Source organism: Mugil cephalus, chromosome 4 (assembly GCF_022458985.1).
Source record: "Mugil cephalus isolate CIBA_MC_2020 chromosome 4, CIBA_Mcephalus_1.1, whole genome shotgun sequence".
NCBI classification, from domain to species: domain Eukaryota; kingdom Metazoa; phylum Chordata; class Actinopteri; order Mugiliformes; family Mugilidae; genus Mugil; species Mugil cephalus.
In genome coordinates, this window is record NC_061773.1 from 18,527,810 (window position 1) to 18,555,758 (window position 27,949).

General features: G+C 41.0%; 2 protein-coding genes across 5 annotated transcripts in view; both read left to right on the forward strand.

The window, feature by feature from the left end:
- The first annotated feature begins 1,342 nt into the window (after positions 1-1,342).
- Positions 1,343-10,703, forward strand: wdr1 (WD repeat domain 1). Its single transcript, XM_047582717.1, has 15 exons — positions 1,343-1,495; positions 2,743-2,864; positions 3,385-3,475; positions 3,566-3,713; positions 3,876-4,056; positions 5,095-5,172; positions 5,324-5,404; positions 5,841-6,074; positions 6,844-6,931; positions 7,369-7,525; positions 8,584-8,671; positions 8,777-8,887; positions 9,090-9,263; positions 9,360-9,504; positions 9,800-10,703. Exons 1-15 carry the CDS (start codon positions 1,480-1,482, stop codon positions 9,904-9,906), a joined length of 1,821 nt encoding a protein of 606 aa, XP_047438673.1. The 5' UTR covers positions 1,343-1,479; the 3' UTR covers positions 9,907-10,703.
- A 1,408-nt stretch (positions 10,704-12,111) lies between these two features.
- The window catches only part of slc2a9l2 (solute carrier family 2 member 9, like 2), a 114,061-nt gene continuing 98,223 nt past the window's right edge, over positions 12,112-27,949 (forward strand). Inside the window, exons 1-3 of one of the 4 annotated variants that reach the window (XM_047582720.1) lie at positions 12,112-12,387; positions 22,415-22,497; positions 27,255-27,356. In XM_047582720.1, the coding sequence (XP_047438676.1) occupies positions 22,432-22,497; positions 27,255-27,356 (168 nt within the window). In that variant the 5' untranslated portion in view covers positions 12,112-12,387; positions 22,415-22,431. Of the gene's footprint in view, positions 12,388-13,099; positions 13,120-14,669; positions 14,739-19,634; positions 19,691-22,414; positions 22,498-27,254; positions 27,357-27,949 lie in introns of those variants that run through there. The other 3 variants (XM_047582721.1, XM_047582718.1, XM_047582719.1) reach the window with 3 other exon arrangements.

Genomic DNA, 27,949 nt, shown 5'->3' on the forward strand with positions numbered 1-27,949 from the left:
GATCTAAAAACTGTAAAAAACAAAAAACAAAAACAAAAACAAACAAACAAACAAAAAAACACTGCAGACTTAACGGATTGGAAGAAAATATAATAAATGAACATTTAAACATAAAACAAATGTGCAGCAAGACTTTGTCTGCCTCTGTTTCATTCAGGGCAGCTTTGGACTAAAGCTAGACGGGGCCCCTGAAACATCCTGTGGATTCCTGTTATTTATTGTGTCAGAGCTGTTGTTGCGATGAACTCAGGGGGCCGTTCTCTTGTCCCTGTGCTGAGGATGCACATTTCAGGTATTTCTCAGGGACGCCTGTGACCACACAGTCTTTAAATTCTGTATTATTGTAATATTATATTTCCACTCTCTGAAATGGCTCCATCCTAAATAGGTCAGGGGGATTCCCAGTCCTATTCCAAGCATGTGATACTCTCCACTGACACAGAGCATGACGTAGGATTTTAAAATCACCATCATGAAACTGTGGATCAGCAGCTAACTCCGTGACACTCCGTAAACCATTCTTAATTCCCCCCCTTTGAGCAATTAATTTGGTTATTCACGCTCCCATAATTCCTCCGTGGACAAAGCGGCGTACCCATTTACCGTGTGTTAAATATTCCCTGAGTAAGGTCTCTCAGGCAGTCCTTCGTCACGCAAATCTCTCAAATCCCTAGTTTTTGCGTTATGGGTATTTCTGGAATACAAACTTCACGCAGGCCACCTGATTCAATCTCACGTGTAATGGAAAATGTGTTTAGCATGTTCTGTAACCAATTTTCGAAATGTGCCTGCTGAAGATTCAAATACAGGCCTTATCTGTAATTATTTCCTGTTTACCTGGGTTGGGAAATAGACGCAATTAGGGAAATATGTTGCTTGTAAAAATATTTTATGATAATAAAATGGCGTTGTCTCTTCGCCAAAGGACACGTGGCTTTTATAAGAACACATGGACGTAACATAAGAATTGTATTAGAAGCGCGGACTGTTTTATAATAAATTTCATTTAGTTTTAACAATTAAAATTTTACAGTATCACTATACAAAGAGGTCGATCAACACAAAAACACACATTTCAGCATTTGCGTACATCAGTGTAAAGAAATAAATCCGGCTTTATTATCAGCCTATAGCACATTTCATATAAAATGTGTCACAAAGTTATTAAGTGCACAATAAGATAAGCAAAATGGGCAAAGTGCAGCGAAGAACAAACACAACAACATACATCACTCAATCTGTCCAATTGGACCGGTGGCGTAATTGCCCCGGAGCCTGAGAGACCATGTTTAGGTGAAATTTATCCCAATAGGTGCAGCGTAGTGTCTGAGTTTACTATATATGGGCAAAGCCAGGCTGAGAGACAGAGAGCTGCAGCCGCTTCCGTGTTTGTGTGATCGGGGAGGGTAGCGTCTCTGTCTCCACTCCTTCATTCATTTAAAAGCGTAACGCCGAGCAAGAGGCAAGAAGAAGAAGACAATGCCGTATGAACTGAGTAAGTCCGTTTATTTGTTTATTTATTTTAAACGAAGGAAAATGCAATGGGACTCTTATTAGCAGCGGACGCACTTAGTCGTCGGATCCGGCTAGTCGTCCAGGTAGCACGCAGCTAGCTAGCCTCGCCCATAGCCGCACGGTTTTGACACTTCACCCCCGGCGCACAAAAGACGGATTCCGGGCTCACGCTGCGATTCTTTCCCTTTGAGCTCATACGCGCATCGTGATGAGCATGGTGTGTTTATGTTAAGGAGGTGCCCTGGCACCTTAATGGAGCCGGTTATAGTGTCCCGCTAGTCTAGCTAACGTCAGCTAGAGGAAATAGTTGCGCTCACATCGCATTGTTATGACATGTCCAGGCACAGGAGGCTGGCTCAGACACCCGGGGAGACTTGTGCTTGTTAAATGCAGGAATCACTGCTGTCGAGAAGAGTTTTCCACCGCAAATGTTGTGTTGGGTGCAGACAGAAGGCGGACATATGCTGTCGAAACGCGAAGGCAATGCGGAAGCCCAGCAAATGCACCAACCTCGTCACTGCGCTGTACTAGTTGTGGTGTCAAGAGCCAGTGGTTTTAAACCACTGCTCTCATTATCTGTGTATGGAAAGATAATATGATGGATGAATGATTTTTTTACTTTTCACAGTAAGTTACACGCCATAAAGATAAAAACCAGCCACTAAGTAATCAGATATAATCTTGCCAGAATGCCTTGCACATATTAAAGCTGAAGAAAAAAGGGCTACACAATAATTTAGGGAAGTGCAGAAAATAAACAATTTAAAGTATGTATGTATTTTTTTTTATGTCATGTTTCTTGATTAAAACGGTTAAAGATGGTTCCTAATAAATAAATAAATAAATAAATAAATAAATTACTGGTATTCAGATGCAATAGGCCAAGCCCTTTCTTGTAAATATATAAAAAAAATCAGTTCACCCTCATGCAGTGATATCTGTGTCATCCTAAAGCTACCAGTCAAAAATTTGGGCACACGTTCTCATTCAATTCAGTGAGAACGTGTGTCCAAACATTTGACTGGTAGTTTATATATGCATTTCCTCAAAATGAAGAGCTCAGTGGTGCTGGTAAATAACTCAGAAAAGGCAGAAAACAGTGTTTTCAGGCTTCCTTCAAAATCTGCAAGTGATCTCTTATAGTAATTCTGTAATAGCTGAACATAGTACTTTTTTTATTTTCAGCTTGAGCTGGTTTAAACGTTACACTCTGCCTACTTTTTTTAGAACATGTATTCGCCAGCCTCCCGCAGATGGAGAGGGGAGTGGCAAAGGTGATCGGCGGTGATCCCAAAGGCAACAACTTTCTCTACACCAATGGCAAGTCTGTCATCATCAGGAACATTGAGGTAATTTAAGTTCGTTTTTTAGTTCTTCTCGAAGCCGAGTCTCGTTTTGGCCATAATTCATCTCGGCTATCCCGAACTTTTACCCACCAGCTGTAGTAAAAGCACTCCTCACTGTGCACCACACCCTCTGGGTACACTACAAGGTCTGATATTCTTTAATGTTTTTTTTTTAAACCATGTTTAATTGTCTTTTACTGAGCAGTTGGTTACAGTTATTTGCACATATATAAATATATGATACGACATATCCCTCTACAGACATTTTTTTACGGCACACATTTTTACTGCAGTCTAGTAGTGGAGGTTATGCTTTTGCATGTTCTAGTACACTGACATGGGGACACTTGGGACACTTAAATAATCTCAGCTATTTAGATAAAAGAACTAGTGAGGAAAAAAAAATACACGAATGATGGCTAAATTTCCAAGCCCCACTTAAAAAAAAAAAAAAAAAAAAAAAAAAAACGCATGTTCTTTAACCATGTGTCATTTGTTGATTTTTGTTCCCTGTTTTCCAAAGAACCCGGCCATTGCGGACATTTACACCGAACATGCCCACCAAGTATCTGTTGCCAAGTACGCCCCCAGCGGATACTACATTGCATCTGGAGGTAAAACATGCCCCTCAACACACTGGTGCTCACAATTACCGGAGTAATGTTGACACTATGATAAGATCATTGTCTCAAAAAACCCTTCAGATGCAACAGGAAAGATCCGTATCTGGGACACCACCCAGAAGGAGCACATACTCAAATACGAGTATACCCCTATTTCTGGAAAGGTTAAGGACATCGCGTGGACAGAGGACAGCAAGAGAATTGCTGTTGTCGGGGACGGACGAGAGAAGTGAGTGTGTTTTGCTTAATCGTGGAGTGAGACGTGGTTAACAGTCTGCTTTAGGTGTTTGCTAAGGTGGCATTTTTGTGTTATTGTAATACATTTATTATTGACTGCATCACAAACCCAGAAATGTCGAACAGTCATGTGCATTTTCCTCTCGTATTTAAGGTTCGGGGCTGTGTTCTTGTGGGACTCTGGCTCCTCAGTGGGAGAAGTGTCTGGACATGCGAAAGTAATCAACAGCGTGGACATAAAGCAGACACGCCCTTACCGCCTTGTCACCGGCAGCGATGACACCTGCGGCTCCTACTTCGAGGGGCCTCCTTTCAAGTTCAAGTTCACATTACGGGTGAGTTTCTGGAAATTGTTGTTTTTTTTATTTAAGAAATTGAAGCAGTTTGTCTGCACTAAGTAAATGAAGCCTGGTTGTTTTTGACAGAGCCCTCTTTGAAAAGAGGGCTCTTCTGGTTTGAGGCCAGACGCTACATTTTCTCTTTGACTTACATTCTTAATAATAAAAAAAAAAAAAACTCAGACACAGCAGTAGCCTTAAGAATTTCTCTGACTTTGAACTAGTTGCCTTGGTAATTTGAAATCTGGCTCAGCCTGGTGGTTTTTGACAGTGTTGCCTTGTTCCTCTGTTTCCATATTGCATAATCCACTTCCCCCATAAATTCTTGTCGGCCTGTAGGTTCTTTAGACCTTCACTCTTGTAGCGTTTAACACATTTTTGGGCGACAAGTGATGGCAGTTTATCATTAAAGTTAAGATTCTATGTCTAAATGCCCCTTTTTTTTGCATGTAAATTTAACACCCGTACAGTCTAGTGTTGCAGAAAGTTTAGATTTGGATTTCCAGCCCTCTAGTGCGATTTTCCGGGACGGCTGCAGGAAACTATTTTGATTACAGCTTCTTTAACAGTGCATCACAGTGCATGCAGTTTCCGGTCTTACATAGTACAATACCTGAAAAGTCCCTGGCATTTTTATTATTGTTATTATTATTTTTATTTTTATTTTTTTTTTGCTCTGGTTAGCCATAGCAGTTCAAAAATAAGGAAGGACTGAGTTTCAGTTTGTCGTGAGAATGACTAAGAGCAATAAACACATTGTTTATTCAAGTCGTCAGTGTGTGTGCCCTGTGCTGAATATGAAAATACACGGACTGTATTTTCACTGCAGTCTACACAAGCACTTTTTTTTTTTTAAAATTCCTTATTCTTATCTTAAGGTCAAACACTAGAGTTCAAGAGAAAAATAATACTGTTGTTGCATATTATATTTAAAAATACAATCGTATGAACGGTATTTGAACGTGGGTAAACATGTCTTTGTGGATATTATCTCACTTCCTTTCTTTCCTCCTTTCTCCTCTGTGAATACTGAAGGATCACAGCCAGTTTGTCAACTGCGTTCGCTTCGCGCCAGATGGAAGCCGCTTCGTCACAGCCGGCGCTGACGGCCAGGTAAGCGCTGGGTCACCAGGTGTGGGCATCATGTGACCACTTCATTTTAATGAATTAACATGTGCAACAAACACTGATGTCTCAACCTAAAAAAAAGTTGTGTACCGTATTTCTTTTTTCCTTGTCGTCTTACTAATTTTATTTTCCGCAGATTTTCATGTACGATGGAAAGACCGGGGAGCGTGTCGGCTCCCTGGGCGGAGAGAAGGCCCACAATGGAGGAATCTACGCTGTGAGTGTTTTTATCTTTTAATGGGCTCTTCATTATCACTGCCATTCTGTCTTGTTCCAAGTAATCACCCCTTGCGTTTAGCCACGTTATCACACAACCGAACTACTGTAACGTGATTAGTTCGGTGCGTTTTCGTTCCCCACGAGCCGCCTATAATCACTGCTGGAGTACAGTCTGCCTGGAGATTGTAAAGGTGGAAAAAAATACTGATTTCCCTATTCAAATTAGAGACTGCGTCCTGAAGTGACCTCCTTCTGTCCTCTAGTTACTGATTAGAGTTTCCACTGATTGATGTGTTTTGCACATACCATTAGCGCTTCTGTTGTCGCGTGGACATTTAAAGGTCACTTGAAAATCCTTTACACAGAAAATGTCCAGCTTTACATATACTGTACATTGTCATCCTAATATTTTTTTTCTTTCTCATACGTTGTAGGTCAGCTGGAGCCCTGACAGCTCCCAACTGATCTCCGCCTCAGGGGACAAGACGGTGAAGCTGTGGGATGTCGGTGCAGGTACGGCTGTCACCACCTTCAAGATGGGCACTGATGTGACAGACCAGCAGCTGGGCTGCCTGTGGCAGAACAACCACCTCCTCAGCATCTCCTTGTCGGGATACATCAACTACCTGGACAAGAGCAATCCTGACAGGCCCATTCGCACAGTCAAGGTTAGACGCAAGAGTCAAAGGATTTGGTTTCTGGATATTATCAGAAACCAAATCAGTTATAAAATTAACGCTGTAACTGACATGTGCACCTCGCCAGAAATGTAACGCAAGAACTGTAATTCGTCCACTTGGTAGTAGCGTGTTTTCGCTTTAGTTTTTCCGGCTGCTTCTCTGTCGATTTATTTAATTTTTTTTGATCCAATACAGATGCAACACATCGAGGACAGGTTAACTGAGCAGGTTCCGAGATACAAACATTTGTATGACTTATCTTTGGCCAAATTCTATGAAAGTTTGTGTCATCATTGTTCAAAGTGAAGCAGGAACTGGAAACATTTTACTCCAACTGGCATAAAAGACACAGCGCCCACTAGTGTTTGGGTGACACTGTTACAGAGTGAGCCAGACTGACGAGAGCACAAGTATAAGTGGCCGTTGTTGGTAACGTGTGTAGCTTATGACGTCTACGTCCTGCAGTACTCAAAGAGATCCTTTAAGAGTAAGGTGAAGTTTAATGTTTTAAGTTGCAGAAAAAACTGGCAAGAGCAAACTTTGACTGCACCAGTCTGACACTAAATTTAATGCGTTCGAGTCTGTTGCATGTTGTAGCAACAGCACGGCAAAAAATGCAGAAGCACCCAAAATAGTTATGTGACTCTTACAGGAAGTGAAGTCTTCAAATCTAAAGGGAACGTTGCACAAAACTAATTATATACTATTGTTATTATTGAATGTATATTTTAAAAGCATGTACTTTTTCTCTCTACAGGGACACTCAAAGTCCATCCAGTGTCTGACGGTGCACAAAGGTGACGGGCGTTCATACATCTACTCAGGGAGTCACGATGGACACATTAATATCCTTTCAATGGTTTTCTGATGCCAAATAACGTAAATATGCCAGATTGAAGCCGAGGCTAATTTCACTTATTGCACTTGCACAGCCTACATACTACTGTCATATCATATCAAATCCAGCTAAATTCTCCCTCACTGTGTTGTCACATTTGTGACCTCTTTTGCAAGTGCAACTAATGAGAGGTAAAGTCTGAAGAAGCTCTGCTAAGCTTTTCAAGCATTTGGTCAAAAAACACTACTTAAAACTGAGCTGTGATATTATTTTGATTAAAAGCTTGATGGTAAGCGCTCAGAATGTGAGTAACATGTCAGTACTGAGCAACTCTTCATGCTGTAAGATTTGCTGGAATGACAAAAGATTGTCTTATAGCACGCACCTCGACTCCACTTTTCTGCTACATCTCTGCCGTCGTCATTTCCTTAATAATTGCCTCACATTACTGGGATGCCGAAACTGGAGAGAACGACTGCTTCTCTGGAAAGGGACACGGCAACCAAGTGAGCAAGATGGTGACTGATGACGCCAACGAGCTGGTGACGTGCAGCATGGACGATACTCTGCGCTACACCAGCCTCACCAAGAAGGAGTACAGGTGGGGGTCCTTTCTCGTTGCTGTTTGTTTGATGGTTATACGATTGACTATTGACTATAATGATTATCTGCATTTACACACGTAGTGATTAGTCAGTCCTGGTTTAGAGGAGATTGAGTTTGGAAGTAGATGTATCTTTTGTTTTTATTATATTTAGAAATTCACAAATACACATTATTACATTACATTGCATTATTGTTATCATTTTGCATTCAATATTGAGCTATTCATTCAATAATACAGGTTCAAATATTCATGTGCAACAGTAGTGGTGGTCAACTGCTGTAAACCTAGACGTGCCTGACATAAACATAGCAGCTCGGATTTCATCTAGGGACTGAATAGGATCTTGTCTATTGCGGGGAATCTGACGGAGTCGCAGTGTAATATGCGGCCGTGTGATTGGCTCAATACCCTACTGTACACAGGAGGCTTAGATTGACAGGTATCGGCTAGGGTGGCTACTTCTACCTCCATTTATCCCTTTACTAAAATATGTCGGATTCATGTTGACGTGTATTTAAAGAAATTTAAATTAGTGGGAGAAAGCTAAAAAAAAAAAATAGTATAATCAACCAACAATTTTGCGGCCTCCCCCCTGCAGTACCTCAGCAGACCCCCTAGGGGTCACACACCTCCCATTGAAGACCCACGTCATTATAAAACTGTTTGGGGAAAAAAATGTTTGAGCCCGTGGATTCTTACTGGGTGAAACAAATCTATTCATTCTGCAGATAGAAACACGACAACAGCAAAGCAAAGAGTTGTTCAGACAAGTGGTTTTTGAAGGACGCAGCCGGACTTGATGCAGGCAGCGCAGTTAAAAGCATGAATCTATCCCAGTTTGTTTTGGTCTTCTTCTTGTTTGTATTGAATGAGTTCAGTGCCGTCCATAAATGTGGGCAGAAGAGTTCTTCGGTCTGCAGCAGATTTGCCCTTTGAGAAAACTTTCTGATTGATCTCATCGGATCATTGTGCTTTTCATCCGTGTTTATCCAGTGCATCCATGTTAAGAAGGATTTCAGTCAGTATAAATATTCCTACCTGCTGGTTTTCAGTGCCTCTGATGTGGTGAAGATGGATGCCCAGCCTAAGAGTGTGTCGGTGGCAGTGGGAGGGCTGTCGCTCTCCGTCTGCATTGGGCAGGTAACGCCTTTGTTGTGTAGTTTGTCGTTTCAACTCTTCTTATTTTTGTAAGCTATACCTGATGATGATATTTGACATCAGCAACGTTCCTCTTGCTTTTCCTAGGTTGTCTTGCTGAAGGACAAGAAGAAAGTCTTCACATTGGACAATCTTAGCTATGAAGCAGAGGTTGGCGCTATCCATCCTGGTGGCACCACTGCTGCAGTGGGGGGAGCAGTAAGTGGAACTCTTTATCTACAGATGATGTTGCCAAATACAAGTTTAAGCATTGGCATCAGGAGATAAAACATGTCATTTTTTTTAAAAAAAAATTGAGTTTTACCATCTATTGTGGTAACAACAGAGCCTCACTCTTTCTTTGTTAGATTACGATACATTCGATATATCAACGATTTGCTTTTTTTTCTCCCCCCGTTAGGATGGAAACGTCCACCTGTACTCGATCCAGGGAAACACTCTGAAGGAGGAGAGTCAAGTTCTTGAGGCCAAAGGTCCCATCACTGACATGGCCTACTCTAATGATGGAGCCTATCTGGCCACCATAGATGAGAGGAAAGTGGCCATGGTTTTCAACGTGGCAGACGGCTACTCGGTATAAATCCTCCTGTCTTATAAGTCTTCTTAGTCGGATATTCAAGCTCTTCTAATAATTTGGTGTAACTGTTGTTTTTTTGTTTTTTTTGCCCAGGTCAAAAATGAGTTTTACGGACACCACGCCAAACCGGTGACTTTGGCCTGGTCGCCTGACAATGAGCACTTTGCAACCGGTGGGATGGACATGATGGTGTACGTCTGGACCATCACCGACCCAGACGAGAGGATCAAAATCCCAGGTTGGTCAAACAAGTGCACAAATGCGTATAATTTCTCAGCATGATCCACATTGCAACAATATGCATGTGTGCACAAATAAAGGCACCAATGTTCAAATTTATGCTTTAAGTCGGATCACGGATATTATGAATGCCGATCGTAGGTGTGATCAAAAATCTGACTTTCTGTGAGAAAGAATTTCTGTATTGTTCATCAGACAGAACCTGACTTGATAATTTAACTCTTGTCTGTGTGAAAACATTTCTATTTGAATGCCTTTTGTAAAAAGATTGTTTCACGCTTCGATGTCTGCAGATACTCATCGACTGCACCACGTCAGCGGCCTGGCCTGGATAGATGAGCACACTCTAGTCACTGCCTCTCATGATGCCAGCATCAAGCAGTGGACTATTAAATACTGAGCTGCAAGCAGGCAAGCACCCACATCTCCAGGGACAAGGACTACTGTAGAATCCAAGATTTTCCCTTCTTTTTTCTTAATTTTTTTTTTCTTTTTTTTTAACTGTACTTTCACTCTCTAAACGATGTTCTATGCTGTCTGTAAAAATCTGACGTGTAAATGGTTATGGTTCGGGTGGGGAAACTCCCGTAAAAACAATCTGATACATGTCTCTGATGCGTGTACGTAACCTCATCTTACCCGGAGACAAAGTGTCCAAGTAAAGAGTGTAACCACGAGTGCTTTTACACCTCTTTGAGCATTATGGACCCAGAAAAATATTTCTAAGCTCATCATTCCATATATTGCGTTGCAGTTTAAGGGAAAAAACCAAAAGCATATTATCTTTTTTTTTTCTTTAATCATGTTAAATTAAACCTTTTGGTTACATTCCTAAAATGAGCAGTAACTGGTCCTAACTGTAGATGCCTGTCACTTTTTATTTTGGGGTGAGTGTTTTTATTTTTATTTTTTTTGCATCGTTGCTTTGTCCTAGGTTTCCAACCTTTTCGTGATTCATAACTCTTCCTGTTGGACTGTGGAGCAATAATAGGAACTGAAAGATCAACGTATGTATACAGTCGAGAGATGCTGTCTGTGCAGTAAAAAAAAGGTTCTGTGTTGTTGCTGTGTTTTTGTTTGGACCCACTATGCTCGTCTCAACTTTTTCTTTTTTCTTTTTCTATGTCCTTATGCATCCACTTCCAAAGTGGAAGTGATTCATTATTAATAATAATAAAATACTTTTTATGCATTTGCCCTTATTTGCCCTAATCCTAATTTTTAGACAAACGTATGTGCAGCTTGTGCCTGGAAAACCTTAACCACAATTTTATAGTTACCATTCATGGGCGGAGACGGTAACAGAAGAAAAACTAATTTTTAAAGGTTATTTGTATCAAATGTGATTGATATTTTTCACTGGTACATAGGACACTGTCACATCAATGTCATCTTTACGCTCTACTTTAAAAGTCTGTAAGATGGTTATATGTGTGTGTGTGTACATATACATTCAGGCCAAAAGTTTGGAAGCAACTTCAAGTTTCTGTCCACAATGCCTTTCTTAAAAACCAGCATGAGTTCTATATTTTGAGATGTATTTGCTGCATGATCAGACTTGGCATTTTCTTCAATTTACCTTAAGGTGTACACTGATAGACCATTATTGAATAAATGCCAGCTAAAGAAAAGATTTGCAAGAGTCACAGCTTCAGTGCAAAAGTTAAAAACAAAACACAATCACATTATTCAATTTAACTGTTGGCTTTTGATAGACCATACAAATATCCCCTGTGAAAAAAAGCTTTGTACATGCAATGCTGTTAGTAAAGCCAGAGGAGGTTACTTTGAAGAAAGCAAATTCAAGCAAGAATAACTCAAATACCTGATAATCATGGTAAAAGTGTATGCTGATTAGGTACTCTTTATATAGTCATCATGCTTATTTTGATGCAAAGTACACCAATGAAACTATGTTTTTTTATGCACAGATTTGATCTTGCTTCCAAACATTTGGCCCGTAGTGTGTATATATACACACACACGTACAGGGTCAGTGCAGTAGCAGATTACAGTGCATTTAACTTTTCCTATAGTTAATATTAATGTTAATTCCAGTGCAAACCCACTGGTTTAACAGATTACTTGGAATATTTTACTACTGGGAATTATTATCTTTCTTCACTTTAGCGGGACCGGTGGCAAAATGCGGTAATTACAGGTGCATTTTTGTGCCTCAATTCTCAAACCCAAATGATAATGTCTCTTTGACATTACTAGTCAGCTGGACGTTAGCGCTGCCTACTGATGTGTCCTCCACAGACACCCGATTTGTAATAAGGGTTTTTATAACATGCCATCAATGGGAATTAGGCCCATTCACCTTTTTATTACCTCAAATGTCAAGAGATAGGGACATTAAATTAATCATATAATTTTTGCGACTTTAAACTTGGCAGCCTTTTGTGTATAAGATGCAGAAAAAAACTATATATAAATCTGTGTTTAAAAATATAAATATAAATATATATATATATATGATATAAAAATATAAATCTGTGTTTAAATGCAAGATGACGTGTCACGAGTTGCATGTGGTCAACTGGGGTTTGCATAACAATACTAAAAAACAGAGCACAGACATAGAATAACTGAATCAAGGGGTCAGAGGAGTTGTATTTCTCTCTCAATGTTTACGCACAGTTTCTACTTGAGACGGTAGAGAAGGTGATAAAGGTTAACTGAGAATTTATGCCTCTCTCTCACGCTCTCTAGCACCACAGGTAGTTGGCCAAACAATGTCCCGCCTTTCAGATGACTGCACTGCCTCTTTTAGGAGAAGTAAAAGAATTTAACCGAAACGGCGTATTTTCATTTGGGAAGTAAAGCGGCTTGGTTGGGTGTCCTGCAAGAGAAGATAAAAGAGCGAGTGGAACACACGGTATGTGTCTGTTAAATGAAACTGTGTTGTGAAGGCAGTATTTAGCATTTTGATTAATGTTTGATGCAGCCACTTGGGAGAGTAAGCAGAGAGATCAGCTTTTTTTTTACAGCAGGGGTGCTCAAAGTGTTCCCAGTGGAGGGCCAATATGCTAACTTTCCAGCAAATTAAGTTATAAGCATGCATGTGCAAAATAAACACTATCAGTAAACCAATAAATAATATTCATTATGGCAGTGAACCAAGCGACCTATCAGAATTTGCCCACAGGCATTTTGCATGTGCACCATTATTACTACAAATCCCAGACTGCACTGCAGTAGCTGAACTGGCATCAGTCTCGTGGTTGCCTTGCAATAAAATGTAATTTCATCGAAAAATCGCTTTGTCTTTCATTGCATCACAAATCAGAACAACACTTGCTGAAATGTCCATGAATTTCACCGAACAACCTGGTGAATGTTAACAAAGTCAAAGTACAATGTTTATGTCCAAATGGCTAGCCATAATATGGCCCGACATATACAATTATTTAATTGAGAAACCTAGTGTGTGCACTAAGGACAGTTTGTGTGCATACAAATATTTGGACGCGTATAATTATGTACTCTGTGGTCATTTGCAAAACTTCAGGGTTTTGCGCCAAACCAGAGACAGGGAGTAAAGGCAAAACCTTATGATACCTGGGTGTACTGGGTACATCCTAACCCCAGACTGCACAGGCATGGCAGGGTAAGTCTCACACAGCAGATATTGTGAGCTTATGATTTCACTTACTTCCACTTATAGAGCTATAGATTGCACAAGTGTCGCTTCTTGTTTTTTTTTTTGTTTTGTTTCGATCGTTGCTTCTTGGGCAACAATCGGAAGATTGGGACTCCCGAATATTGACGGGTATTTCGCACGCTGAATTTACCTAATAATACACAAGTAATTTCACTTTTTTCTGCAGGAATAAATTCAACGCAGTATTTATTATTAATATCAAGTATTTTAATAAAATCACAGTCTAAATATCTAAACAGGCACTCAAAAACATTTGTCCAGACGCTGCTTTATTCACATCCATCCTGTGGCCTGGAGCCACAATCATCTTGTTCTCTTGGCAAAAGGATGAGATTCCCTCGGGATATTAAACAGTTTCCATCCACCCTTTTGCCGATTCGTGCAGTTTACAGCGCTATGTGCCATGCCGTTGCACAGAAACCCGTCTATGTTTAACACGTCCCCAGCATGCTAATTTAGCCATCTGCATCTTCTCACTAGCTACCTGCTACAGGTTTTCTTCACTTCACAGGATTTGAGCTGGCAGAAGCTCAACAGCGCCACCCTGCCATCAATGTACCACAATGGCTATCTTTGGTCAGCAGTGGAAGTGCACCATTAACTAGTATTCGCTGATGGTGGGAAAAAAATTATACAGTGGGCAAGGCGTGGGCCAGTTATATTTTCTGCCAAATTAAGCAGTCAGGATCTACAGTAAGAAAATCAGTCTGAGCCTTTTAAATTTTTTAACGGAAAAAAACACACAAAACCAACAACCTATTATTAAGTCCAGCTTTGTCTGGCTAAAATAAAGACAATTCTTCAGAGGCAGCACTTTGAGACGGTAAGCCATGCCTTTGTCTCCACTGATCATACATTGTACGTATGCACTGTGCGTGGGTTAGTGGGTCCTCCATTGCTCGTCAGAATGCTACTGCACGTCTTTTAACTGGCACACAAAATAGAGCACATTACCACCACTGGTTGCCCATATACCTGAGGATCCATAACGTTTTTTCATTTGCTCTCAAATCTCTCTGGTCTCAGCTGCTACACCTTCATGATTTGCCTCTGTGCATCTGACAGGCCTCTTTTCTATCTGTTGTTGAATCACTTTTTAAGATCCATCTCTTCGCATTGGCCCTTGACACCCAGTAAGATGTTGACTATATTTTATTTAATTGCATTGTACTGCTGTTGTATTTCCTTTCATATCTTAGTTCTGTTATTTATATCTTCTGTACACTTTAGTTCACTCTTTAAAACTTTTTTTTAAAGTACTGTTTAGATAAAGTTGGACTGGATTGGATGCTTTGAGAGTTTATTTGACAATTAATACATAACAAGTAGTTCATAAAAATCTTCAGTGGACAACGAATATGATTTACGGGACAGAGAAGCAGGCGGTATTCCCTAACCGAGAGCCCCACACTGTCTCCAGCCTCTTTGTGGTTCCTGTCCAGCTCCAGTAAATTAAGTTATCCAGCTCTTCCTCATGTGATAATGGTGTCTTTTTAATTATGTGCCCATAGCTGCTTTGTGAGTAGATTCTGCAGGAAAAGCCTCGGGCGCCCTGAGAGTGAATGGTGAGTCCTCTTCTTCTAACTGATTTTCTTTCACAGAGTGGATGGCCCTGTTATTGAGTGCAGTGCAAGTTGATAGCCTTTTTCTTTTTAAAAATAGTCCGTTCGTAGCCTCCCAGTACAAATAGTTCTCTGTCATGACCAGGTGGAGTCAATGTTTAACACGGCGGCTGGCATGTTTTTAGGAACAGGCAATGCAGAAGGAAAAATAAGTAAATAAATAAAAGATTTCTGAGGTAGAAAAGAATGTAGGACATGGGGTTTTAGAAAGAACTTTGTAATTTTGGCAAAGCTGGCAGGCTTTACCTCACCAATTATTAATCGGAACACATGAGGACATTTGAAGCAGTAGTGTGTGTAGTAAGGCAGGATATGGTAGACGTGAGACTCTGCAATGTCAATATAACATTTCCTGTTACTATCATTGGTATAGTGTTGTGCAAACCTGTTCAAAGAGCATGGGTGAAATTCTGAAGCAAACATGGGAGAAAGTTTTTGTGCCATTTCAGCTACTTTCAGTGGTTTGGCATAATCTCCCTGTGAATTATTTTGCCGCTGAAAGGTCCCTCCACACGCTGCGACACCTGACACTTTTGTTACCTAGACTCCAGGTCTGAGGAAACACGTCCCAGAGGACGTATTCGGCTTACAAGCCTGAGTTTTGTTACTTGGTTGTATCTCTTTCCCACGGCAGTTGCTTACCCCAATGTTCCTTCAGGACGCTTCTCACAGCTAAAAACGTGAAGACAGAGTTTCCCAATCCACCTCAAGCCATGCTGTGAAACTTAAACAGTGTTCCTATGCTATGTTTATGATAGCAAAGATGTTTTTTCCGCTCGGAAGAAATGGCGCTCACATGTTTGTAATATAGATAGCCGACAGGCAGCAGTTTCAAAAATCAAATTATTGTGAGGCCGAGGGAGAATAAAGCAGCCATTGATCGGTGAAAATGCTGCTCGAGGAGACGGCGTTTGTTTGTGGGGTGGGATTAAAGACCAAATACTTGTGCTGCTTTTTATGTTACAAGCTGCAATGAGTCTGTAATAGCTCAACCAGCAGAAATCTCCCTTTCAAACACTGGAATGGTGCCGTCGCTCCATTTAACAGGAAATTAGCTTCCATCATGTTCCTGCGGGATAGCTGCAGCTCGGTGTTACCTTGCCAGCTGGTATAGTAGCCAGAGCTCTGTTCTAGTTTTGCTCTGCTCTACAAGCCGCCTCATCTGGAGGGTCTCAGAGGGTCTTGCCTGGACTTTGTCCAGTATTATATATGCAGGGATGTAGCAGAACAATGGAGCATGGGTAAACTGGAAGGACATTATTCATTGTCTTTGAGGTAGGAGATACAAGTATTTTCTATCAGCATCACCATTTATTTTGTTCTAACTTAGGAGGACTCCTAAAAGAGAGCTTAACATCATTTTGCTTTTATTTTTCATTGTATTATTTATAGATGATGATCCAAAGCAGCAGCAGTTGAAAGGGAGGATTGGGTTCATGATATCACATTGGACACCTATTTGATTCCATCACTTAGGTCGGTCTGTCTGAGTTCCAAGAGTTCAACCAAGTGAGACACACTGCAGGAGAGACTTGAATCCTTGGCACGTGGGCTGAATCTGGCCTGTGATACTCAGATGGAAAGCATTTACTCCGCTCTGTGAAGGGCTTTTATTCTTTTCAGTCCAGTGGTATCCACAGCATTGTGTCTTCTAAGATTCCAAAATTAGAAGAGAGTGGCATTTTGGTGCAAGTAATACGTCAGACTTAGTTTATAGTTACTGCAGAAGTGACATGAATGCCATCCCAAACATGTAGTTTGCTCAAAAATTATTAGCCATTTTTTGGATGATAGAACACGTGGGTTTTCATCTACACTAATGCAACCGTGTGGTTCTATTGATGGATATATTTGCACTAATTACAAAGAAATTCTACAATTACATTATGTTTGTTTGATTCCTTTTGCTTTTCTTCTTAAATGACAAATGAGCCTTAACTTTATCATCTATTACTAATGCTTTGATTTGTGACTGCAGCCCTGCAGCCACATGTGTGCACTGTGTTTATTGCTAATAAAAGAAAGTTGCTTGCTTAAACGCTACAGTAAAATGGTGACAAATCAGTATCTGCTATACATGAGCGTTTTAGTCTCAAAGCAAGTGAGTGTTTCTGGGACTGGCATCTGCAGAGTTCCTCCAATGGCCACTTGAGGTTGGCTCTAAAAGTGAGTCAATCCCAACACATTTAAATGCCCAGGCTTACAACAGGAATAAATGTGTTTACCGCATGGTACAAAATGCTGCTGTGGTTGCAAAAAACAAGTTGCTTAATTTATATGGTCAAAGTTCTGCAACACAGTTGCTTTGAGTGACAGGTGGGTGATCTCAGAGGTTGCTAGCTGTCTGATTCGGTGTCACTCTCCCGCCTTAGCTCCAGTCACGCTCCACCTCTTTCACAATGTGTGAATAATACGGAAGAGTATTAGGAAACAGGGGGAAGCTAGAGTCACTGTCACTGTCAACCATAAAAATGGTGTCCTGTTGTATTTCTGGGGCCAAAGCCGAAAAATCAAAAACACTAATTTGAAGTTTTATCACATACCAGCCACTGATAGTCGTAGACAACTTTGGTTTGGCTTTGGCAATCAAAAGAAAGGATTGGTGTGAGATAATCATCAACAACGTGCACACTTCATATTAATCTTCAGATAACATTAATATGGACTGCATCATCAGTTTTAGCCTGGATAACGTTATGGGTTAGAATAAATTGTGACTGAAATTACATTAAGTTAATCATCATTTAGGGGACTGTTGTTACATATTAATGGTAATGCTAACCGCTAGCTGACGCAGCGTTAGTTTTATGTTCCAGGGGTGTCCAAGCTTAAGTTGCTTTGCTTGAGACTTGCTAGACACTTGATAAAGGCATCCCCTCTGTGTTCATATGGACAAAAGAAAAAATTCTTCTATTGCAAATCTTGCACATGCGCATCTCCATTCAAGACATTGTTATAAGCGTCTCATGATTTGTTTGCCTTCAACTTTTCTTAAGTGTAGATGCTGGGTTTCTCAATTAAGTATGTGTAAATGTCTGTCCATTGCACAACAAATTACGTAAAATTACGTTAAGTTAATCAGTATTTGGGGGATTCTTGTTATGTGTTAGTGCTAATGCTAACTGCTAGCTAACACAATGTTAGCTGCGTGTTTCAGGGGTGTCCAAGCAGAAGTTACATTTACTACGTTACCCTCCACAGTGGTTCCACTAACTTCTTGTAAGATCTTTGTTGGAGATGCTTCACTTGATAAAGACAGACCAGACTTCCTTCCCTCTGTGTCCTCCTTTGGACAAAACCTCTATCCAGTGAGTGTAGGGGTCAGTGAATGTAGTTCCATCAGTCAGAGTCAACTTTTTAAAATAACACTTGTGGTTTCGGAGAGTGTGTGTATTCATATACTTTCTAAAATAGAGTCCATTCCTGCCAAAACAGTGAGTTGAAATATGCAACCTGGCCATTACAAGCTGGAGTGTTTTGCCTCCAGCTAAGCCCCGCCCCTCAAAAAACGTCACACTGTGGAGTCAGGGACAACCAAAATGGTGATGGCTGGAACCATGACACTGAGCTTTAAAGAAAAGAAGGTTTGTTTATACAGAATGACTCAATGGGACACGTTCATGGAAACGCTTTGTTTTATTGCCCTGTCTGGTCAAAATATTCATACTTGTTTAAACTGTGTTACTGGAAACTTCTCTACTGTTGATGCCACATATTTGACCAATCTCTATTCAATGGCCCTTTGGAACGACACAAGGTCACTGAGTCATAAGTCACACTTAGAGAGCTTCAGTATTCACTACAGTGAAACTGTCAAAGTTAAAAAATGAATGTTACAAGCATCACATTGCATCAAATGCTAATCGAAGCTATCCTTCAAAGCAGGATCAACAATCCTGAATGAGAAAGAACCACAAGCCGTTCTTTTGAAAAGCTGTCTGAAAGGAAAGGAGCCATGATATCTGGTTCCCATCAAAGAGCCATAATTGTCATTGTAATGTGAGAGTGATTGATGGCTCACTCTTTATAAAATGAGACAGCAGGATGGTGGTGCTTTAGTCTTCATGCGAGACAGAATAAAACTTTGTACAGCCCCAGCACTTCCTGACATCTCCTGTCACATGACTAAAACTGAACAATTACAAACTGTCAGGGTTTAGACAGGTACATGTAAAACACGGCAATATTAAAATTTGTAAATGTACAGCTAACATAGAAGTGTAAATAGTTACTTAATGCGGTAAATATATTCTTAGCAAATTAACAGAAATGCATGACTTACTACATCTTCTGTAACATGAATTCTAAATATGAATTAATGTATCTGCACTCCTGACCCTTAGACCATTTTCATGTTCTACCTTTAACCACACCATTAAAGTCACATGATCCTGCAGCACACCTGTACTTCACTGCAGTTGGAAAGTGAAACCACAGACGTTACACTCCAGCTGTAATTGCGGCATTTTAATTTGTCCCAGTGAACGCCACGTTTTGTTTGGACCGTGGAACACCTTGCTGAGCAAAAATACTTTTTAATTAAGAAAAATCACCAGTGACCTGCGTTTTATATTTAGCGAGGACATGCTCCTCATTTACAGTTAATTTAACATGATGAATTGCTGCCACTATGCCCTCATTACTGGACACGTTTAATACAGCTTTGAGCCTTTTCTCAATAGAGCAGTTTTATCAAATGTTACGCAAGTAGTTCATCTTTTCAGATGAGAGCCCACCACTGATAGTAAAGATGAGATAACCTAGGGAGGCGTGGGGAGAAGGAGGGAGGGACTCCTTATAGTTAATCATTTCTCAGTGTTATTATGACAGCAATGTCAGGGCAGTGGTTGGGCAGTAGTCTTCCTGTATGCGTTGGATCCACAATCTGAACCTGGGTAAGTACGTCCACGGTGATAGTTATACTCATGTGAAGCCACAGTGATTGTGATCCGGATCCTCAAAGTCTGTGATATGGAAAGAGGCATTCATTTTTTTTATTATCTTTTACCTGTTGAATTGTTCCAGTTAAGGAAACTGGGTCGACATTACTTTTTCACTGTTATTATCACTCAGTGTGTGTATAATTTGTCTTACATTGTGGTCTTCTGCGATGCAAGACAGAAACAGAGAGCAGAATTTATGGTTTATTTTTGTGTTGCTGAGAATGCAGTGTACAATTGATTGGTTACTTTTTGTCTGATCTGTATATTGAGCAAAACATTGGTGATCATAGTCATTACCTACTAAGGGTAGTATACAAATTTTTTAAACTTGTGGTGAAAGTTGACGTCGACTAGTATTTGCCGTCACACATAAAAACACAGTAGAAAGTATTGCTTTGCAACAATAAAATCTATATTGTTGGCCTGAGGTAGCTATATTCTGAAGCAGCTAAAGGTCTAACAACTTTAGACAATGAAATCCATCACCAAATTGTTAATTTGCAGCCTCATTCTCTCTGTTGCCAGGGGTGAAGTTGTTAATTGACTGCCGCTGACATGCAGCGTTAGCAGATGAGTTTTCAGATTGTGTGCATTGCAGTAGTACTTTTGTTGTATTTCAGGACTTACTAAAACATTCTGCATGTCACAGCAGAACGGGTTTCATCTTTAATGAAGTATTTCCAAACACTTAAGGTTTTTGCTTTTATATATATCTACCTGTTGGTAGACAAAGTGCTTTACGCATCTACCCATTTGTTCACACACACGTGGAGGAGATCGAACCGCTAACCCTCTGGTTCGTGGATAAAATGCTCTACCTACTGAGCCACAGCCGAGTCAATGACTGTCTTGGCTCCTCCCCTGTCTTCTACGAAGCCTCTGTTTTGTTGTTGTCACGTGGTCGGCAACTAGTCGACTTCCTGTTTAAGGCGTCATTGCACATCAGTAAAGTCGACCAGTCGACTAGACGGTATAACCCCATCACCTACCACCGTGCGCTTCCAAATCGTTTACATTTAAAAGTGAGCTGCAGGCCCGACAGTACCAAAATCTTTATGCAACAAACACAAAGGCAAATTCCTTGTATGTACAAATGTACTTGGCAATAAAGTCTTTTGTGATTCTGATTCTTTTGTTGATGAGGACTTAGGACTCAGATACCTTTGTCTGGGTCCCCCAAAAACTAGAAACTAGAAAGAGCGGCATTTTAAAAATGTAATTTTTAGTGTTAACTCAGATATAAATTGACCTGTTAATCTACTAATACTAGGATGCCCCACACTCAAAGAGAGCTGAAAATTCCCTTACAATTGCTGTAGTCCACCATTTGCTGGGTTAGGCTGCAGAAGTGGGGACAGTTTTATGTGTAGTTTCATACTGTGAAGCTGTTTACAAATGGGGAGCAAGGTCCAATTCTTTTAAAGCATTTTTCAAGCATGGACAGAGGTGTGGTGTTGCTGTGACATCAGGGTCATTGTCTGATAACTGGGATGAGAGGTGGGTGTACCCAAAACCAATACCCCCGTTTCCTGATAAGCAATGGCAAGGATTTTGGCTGCACATTAAACACAAATAAGCGTCTCACAGTGGCTACTAGTAATCTGTACTTGATTGAGGATTTTTCGGTTGTCTGTTGTCTGGTTCGGCTTTGGCCTTCCAAGTTATTTAAATTGCCGAAAACTGCCAAAACCTTCGAATGTGCACACCAAAACAAAAATTATCCAGTTGCATTACAAAAACTTCATCATACCTAACAGACTCCTTACCAAAACATCAAAGTACCTGCATAACCAAATACAATTTTTTCATCTGTTGTGCAACTTCTCAAGAATTCACCACAGCTGTGGTTTTTAATCTTGCTCCTCAGGTCTCAGAGAGTCCTACTGGGTTTCATTCGCATCCAATCACAGACTCATTTACTCTCCAGGAGGTGACTGAATGTTATTAAATGTAATTAACCTTGCGGAGGAAATCAGCAGTACTACAGAAGGCTGGCATAGCAGATGCTTCTCTTATTCCTGGATGCTGTCTGATGTTTGTTCAGAATCTCCTTAAAGCGACTGGAAAAAAATTTGTTTCAGTTTAAGCTACATCAGATTGCGCTGGTAGAAACTCTGGTCGTAATATATATATATTCACACTCTTTGACCAGTTTCTCCACTTTCTGGTGCACCTAGGTGTTTCAGAACCACTAGGGGGCAGACTCAGTCTTTGGCCAGTTATCTGAACATTCGACCATTGTGGAATCCCTCACCTGGGGCAGTACAAATCCAAACCATTGTTTTCTTCCCTGTTGTTAAAACCTTGTGCAGAAGGCTTCACACTATAATATGGCCTGGGTAAGATGTCACAAGGTTTTTTTTTTTTGCATGTCAGAAAACCGCTCTGACTCCATTGCCTTTGCCACTTGAACAATACTTCCTGTGGATTAATCCTGAACTTTTGACCGAGTCCTGATTTTATAATCCCGCGTTTATTTATATATTTATTTATTTTTTCATATCGACATCTCTGCTTCATGTTTAGCTCACACAGGGTGCTGTCATTGCCTGTTCAGCAGATGTCGTGCCTTCTCTGATGAACTCCTCGTGCTTGTTGTGAACCGTCTCGCTCAGTGTATTAAGCGCGTAAGCTGGTACGTCTCACAGATAATACAATATGGCCTTCTCATTTAAGGTTGCTGAAGCGTGAACATGGACATGCAGAAGGACAGCCAGGATGACAACAAGATGAGCGACCATGGGAAGAGCTCTGGAAAGGTTGGTGGGATTAATCCACGACATGCTCTGTGGGACATTAAAGTGACAACGAAATGACTGGTTAGATGGATTGATGGGCCGTGCGCTTACGTAGATCACTGTCACGTTCACGTTCATGTTTGCCCATTATGTCATTTGATAACCCATGATGACGTTCAGATGAGACTGCCCTTACGTAAATATGTACACAACCTTTCAAATTCAGGAAACTTTCTGACCTCTACTTCAAAATCATGCTGCTTTCAGAGGCTCCTCAAACTCCTCAAAAGTCATTTACTACAGTATAAAATAAGTAGAGGACAAAACTATGATTGTGCCTCTAAGAAACATATTTATTACACTTTATTCCCTAAAATGGGAAGTGCACCCTGCTCACTCAATCCTGGTCGTGACTGAGCAAACACGGGCTTTCTACCAGTTTCTACCAGGCTCCTATGAGTCAACAGTTAACTGTTCCACAGTTTGATCTCGGGCCACACTGTTCAGCCCTGCCAAATAAGTGAGGTCCCGGAGGAGATATTTCCATATTGATCCCTCCAGCTTACACTATCTTTACACCTGTGTACCTCCATTCATACATGTATTCATGCCAGCCTACTTCCTCAGGAGGAGTCGACGTAGAAAATGAATAGATGCTGCGTGAGGACTCTGCGCCTCCGGGGGATTTCATCTCCTCTTTTATCATACGTTCCATGTGTAGAATCCATTCTCCTAATACAGTATATTATAAATAATGTTTGTAATCTTTAACTGGGAGTTTCTTACTTGCCTTCAAGCAGTGAAATCCTATTTGTATGCATGTATATTCATTGACAGATGATTGGTGCTTTCTGAATCTGATTCTAAATTTATTTTTATTCCTGCACGTCTGTTTTATAAGCCCTTCAACCGCTAAATGCGCGTCCGTCTAAAAAGTTCTTGTCATGTTCTTGGTATTTCAGACTAGAATGTTGAGTCCCAGTTGAGAAAGTGACTTCTAAATCTTTTTGACTGACACACTGAGTCCCCTATACTGCACCCCAAAGTGTCACATGGTAAAGGAAAAAACAATCATGCGTAAAAGCTTGCGCATGGATTGCTCAAATGTGCCCAGAAGCTGCAGAACGATTGCGAAAGTGAGCAAATAGCATACAGTCAATGGAAAGAGTTTGCTTTATGAGGTAAAGAAAAATTTTCCATAACCCCCTGTGCTTTTATTGAAACCGTGCCCGTGAGATCCATTCAGCTCGGGCCGATTGTCAATCAAACGCGTGTAGCTTGTTTTACATCCACTCTGTTACAATCCAGCTTAGTTAAGAGAAGCAGTTTAAAGCTTTATGTTTAGTAACTCAATGTTTCCATAGTAAATTAATAAGCAGTCCAGAATTCTTCAACTGTTGCTCACACTTCTAACAATTAGTAAGTGGTGGTGTTTGCCCTTCAGGTTGTTTGACAAGTGTCTCAGTGTAGCAGAAGAACATGTAAGTACAATGAGCAGGTATAGACCCCTTCATGGCCTACGTTACTATGACGTCACAGCGTTAGCTGGAGGCAAAACAGAGGGAAGCTTGAGGCGAACACTGCCACTGTTAACCATGAAAATGTCGTCTTGCTGTATTTTTTTGGTCCCGAAAAAAACGAAAAAGTTTTATCACATACAAGCCATTGTCAGTTGTTGACAACTTTGGTTTGGCTTTGGTGATTAAGGATTTGAGTGAGACAATCAACAACGCGCACACTTCATATCAGGTCAGATTAATATGTAATGCATCATCAGTTTCAGTCTAGATAACCTTATGGGTTAGACTAAATCGTGACTGAAATTGCGTTAAGTTAATGCTTATTTAGGGGATTCTTGTTACATGTCAATGCTAATGCTAACCGTGAACTAATGCAATGTTAGTTGCATGTATCAGGGGCCTTCAAGCAGAAGTTGCATTTACTACTTTACCCTCCACACAGTGGTTTTTATTTACATCTTGTAATATCTATGTTGGAGAAGCTTCACTTGATAGAGACAAACCAGACTTTGTGCCCTCTGTGTCCTAAGTGAGAGGGGTCGGTGAATGTAGCCCCATCAGTCAGAGTCAGCTTTCTAAAATAACACTTACGGTCTCGGGGAGTGAGTGTATCAGTATATTCCCTGAAATATGCATTTTCCTTGTCCACTGAAACATGCTAACTGCCGCTTACAAGCTATCTGGTTTGAGATGTTTGGCATCCAGTTAAGCCCCACCCCTCAAAAAAACGTCACATTGTTTAAAAACCATGAAGGGGTCTACAAGAGAAAGCAAACTACAGGCGTAGCATGTGATTGCAGACTGTGAGTAAACGACAATGGCAGTATTACTATTTACTTTTACTTTTTAAGCAGAGATTGATGCAGCTTGATTGGAGTAGGGGACCGGGCAGCTATCCCATCCACCGCGGCATTGGGAGGGTAGAGGAACAGGGACGGGGCAGAGGTGCAATCAGTCAGCATGGCGGGCAGGATGTGAAACAGGCGTGGGCGCCAATCCTGGTCAGGATGCCAATCCGCACAGGTGAAACGGAGTCCATCCATCCATGATGGGGGGATTGGGGTCACAGAGTTTAGGGGATTCATCTGGACGGATGAGGGGTACAGGGTCACCAAGGACCACGATTTTATTTTTTAAAACAGAATGTTGCTATATTCAAGGCTAGTGTCCGCACTGCTCTACTGTTTTAGAACTCCTCACATAGAGACATTGCTGAGCATAAATGGAGAAAGGAAGACCCAGGTGCTGACACTCAGGCCCTTCTGCGTCACACACAAGGACATCCGTTTGGACTTCCAGTGGTTAACTCAGAATGTTGAATGAATACCAGGTGCTGCTGACCTTGTTGTCTATGCTAGCAGCTGTTGTGCAGTGGGACGATGTAGGGGCAGGTTCTGGGTCCAGCAATGGTCCTGATGAAGTGCCACGTCATAGTCTAAAGAACTGCCTTAAAACAAAAAGAAAATAGTGGTGGTTATATCCTCACTTTGCCAGCAAGTTTGCTTGGTTTAGTATACAGGTAATATATTTATGTACATGCAGTGTGACCTCCGGATGGCGATAAATCTTCTATGCTATTTGTGCGAAAAGGCAGTTAATACATTACAGTGGCTTTTCCTTGTGATGTTGACGAGAAGATAAAAGAAGTGAGTTCTCTAATGTATGCAGAAAACAGGCCAATCACTCCAGTAGTCATGAAGATATTGTAACACGTGCAAAAGAATAAAAGGAAGGCTTCACTTAGCCAGAGATTCTCCTGGAACATATATAACAAGTGCATGTTGCAAACATACTGTCATTATTTTAACATGGAGTAAAGATACGTAGGAAGAAAAAACACTGATTTAACAAGCCCCCGTGTAACACTGCTTGTTGTGACAATGCAGAGAACATAGGTGCCTGAATGGAAAAGTTTGCAGTAGTTATGTTTTTTCCAGTTTCACATGGAGCCGTTGCTTGACACGGAGTTGCAAACCTGACACCCCGGATGTCTTGTTTCTGGGGAGTAATTTCCCATCATTGATGAGAAATTCAATTTATATATATATAAAAAAAGTCCATCAGTGTCCCAGAGTGCAATCAAGGACCACAGAAATTCAATTTAGGCAGGATGCCATTATGTAATCATGCTCTTGCCTGTTGGTGCAAGGTATTAGATGGGCCTATGTACAGAACAATCATTATCTGCCCTTGACCTAGTAATGTAGCCTATGAGAGTGTATGAAGCTCACAGACAACACTACTGTGTGAACTCTACATGCTGAACTACACACTGAGCTACTCACTAAAGTCAGTGTGCCACAGATTTCTGACACCGTCTGACTTTGGTTGCCAGAGCTCCAAATTGCCCATCAGTATCTCACAGTGCAATCAAGCATCACAGTTATGCAGGCGTCTGTACTGAACCTATGTCCCAGACGGCCCAATTGAAAATGTAATTTGGTCCCACTGTCTATAACAAGATATAACCACTGTCTAGATTGGTATTTGGGATATTTATAGTCCCCAGGGGATGATTCCTAATATTTCAACCCTTAATACTTCTTCTGCTCTGACATCGAGCCCCAGTCTTTGTACCTGACATGTTAAAATGGTCTGGACGACCCCACAGAAGAATCACAACACGTTCACTCTCCCTAGAGTTTTCACTTAACAGTTAAAGTCTGAACAGTTTGTCATCATGTAATTACGTTACAAAGTCTGCTTAGCATGCAGATTTTTTTCATGCGCTATTCAGTCTTGTGCCACAAACATAACTTGTGAGTTGTTGAGACTCTCTAAGAGCTCTCTGAAAAAAAAAAAAAAATCCTTTCATCTTTTTTCTCCTCATAGGGTTTAATTAAGTTCAGATTGTTAGTCTTGTTATGTTTTATTTCCTGTTCTCATGGTCCCTTCGGTGTAAAAATAGACCTACCCTATCAGGCCAGTCTGTGGTACGTTAAAAGGTCATGTACGCCAGCTGTGACATTCCCACCGCTGTCCTTTCTATACGATACGAATTCATCACTGTGTGGTCAGTTTTTGTATGTTTAAGCTACAACCTTCTCAAGGGCAACATAATATTATTGTCTCCTGGCCTGGATATATATATATATACACACTCATATATATGGTCATTTATAACTGTCCTCGGATGAATTCCCTCTGTTCGACCTGACTTTGAGACTGATCGACGGCGGCCTGACGGCCACTGACACTGGCCTGTGATGGCATGAGTGGGTAGCGTGACTCCTTGTGTTATGTGCTCTCTCTCATTAGCAACCAGTCACCGCCTGTCTATTGAGCGCCGCCTTCTTCGGTGCCCTGGGGTCGTCCTTCCTTTACGGCTACAATCTCTCCGTGGTCAACGCGCCGGCTCAGGTGAGTCAAACCGTTTGATTGTTCTGCAAGCGTTCTTGCCGGGGACCGTCATTGATTGCTTACATTGTCTTCTCCATGCGGTCGCACTGCTGGAAATCTATAAATATTCATTTAGATTGTGATTCGAAACAAGGATTTATTAACCTAACAGCAGACTGGACAAGAATCTAGTGCTTTCTCCTGTTTGGAAGCAGTATCTGAAACGCATCTATTTTAGCTATACTCACACACTGTTGATTAGGGTAATGCTAAATCTCAATAATTGGCTTAATCATGAACACTATTTGTGATGTCGGTACATAAATGGTTAATAAACATGCACTGATCAGCCACAAGATTATGACCACCGACATCAGAGCTGAATAACAATGACCAACTTGTGGCAGTTCATTGTTCTGCTGGGAAACTTTTGGACCTGACGTTCGTGTGGGTGTTACCTAGACACGTACCACCCACCCAGACCAGACCAGACCAGACCAAGCACCCCCACCCCAGAGCAGTGACACTCCTTGATGGCAGCACAAAAACACTTCAGGAACAACAAGTGAATCTATAACTGATCAAGTATCTGTGGGATGATCCGCAGAGGCCCC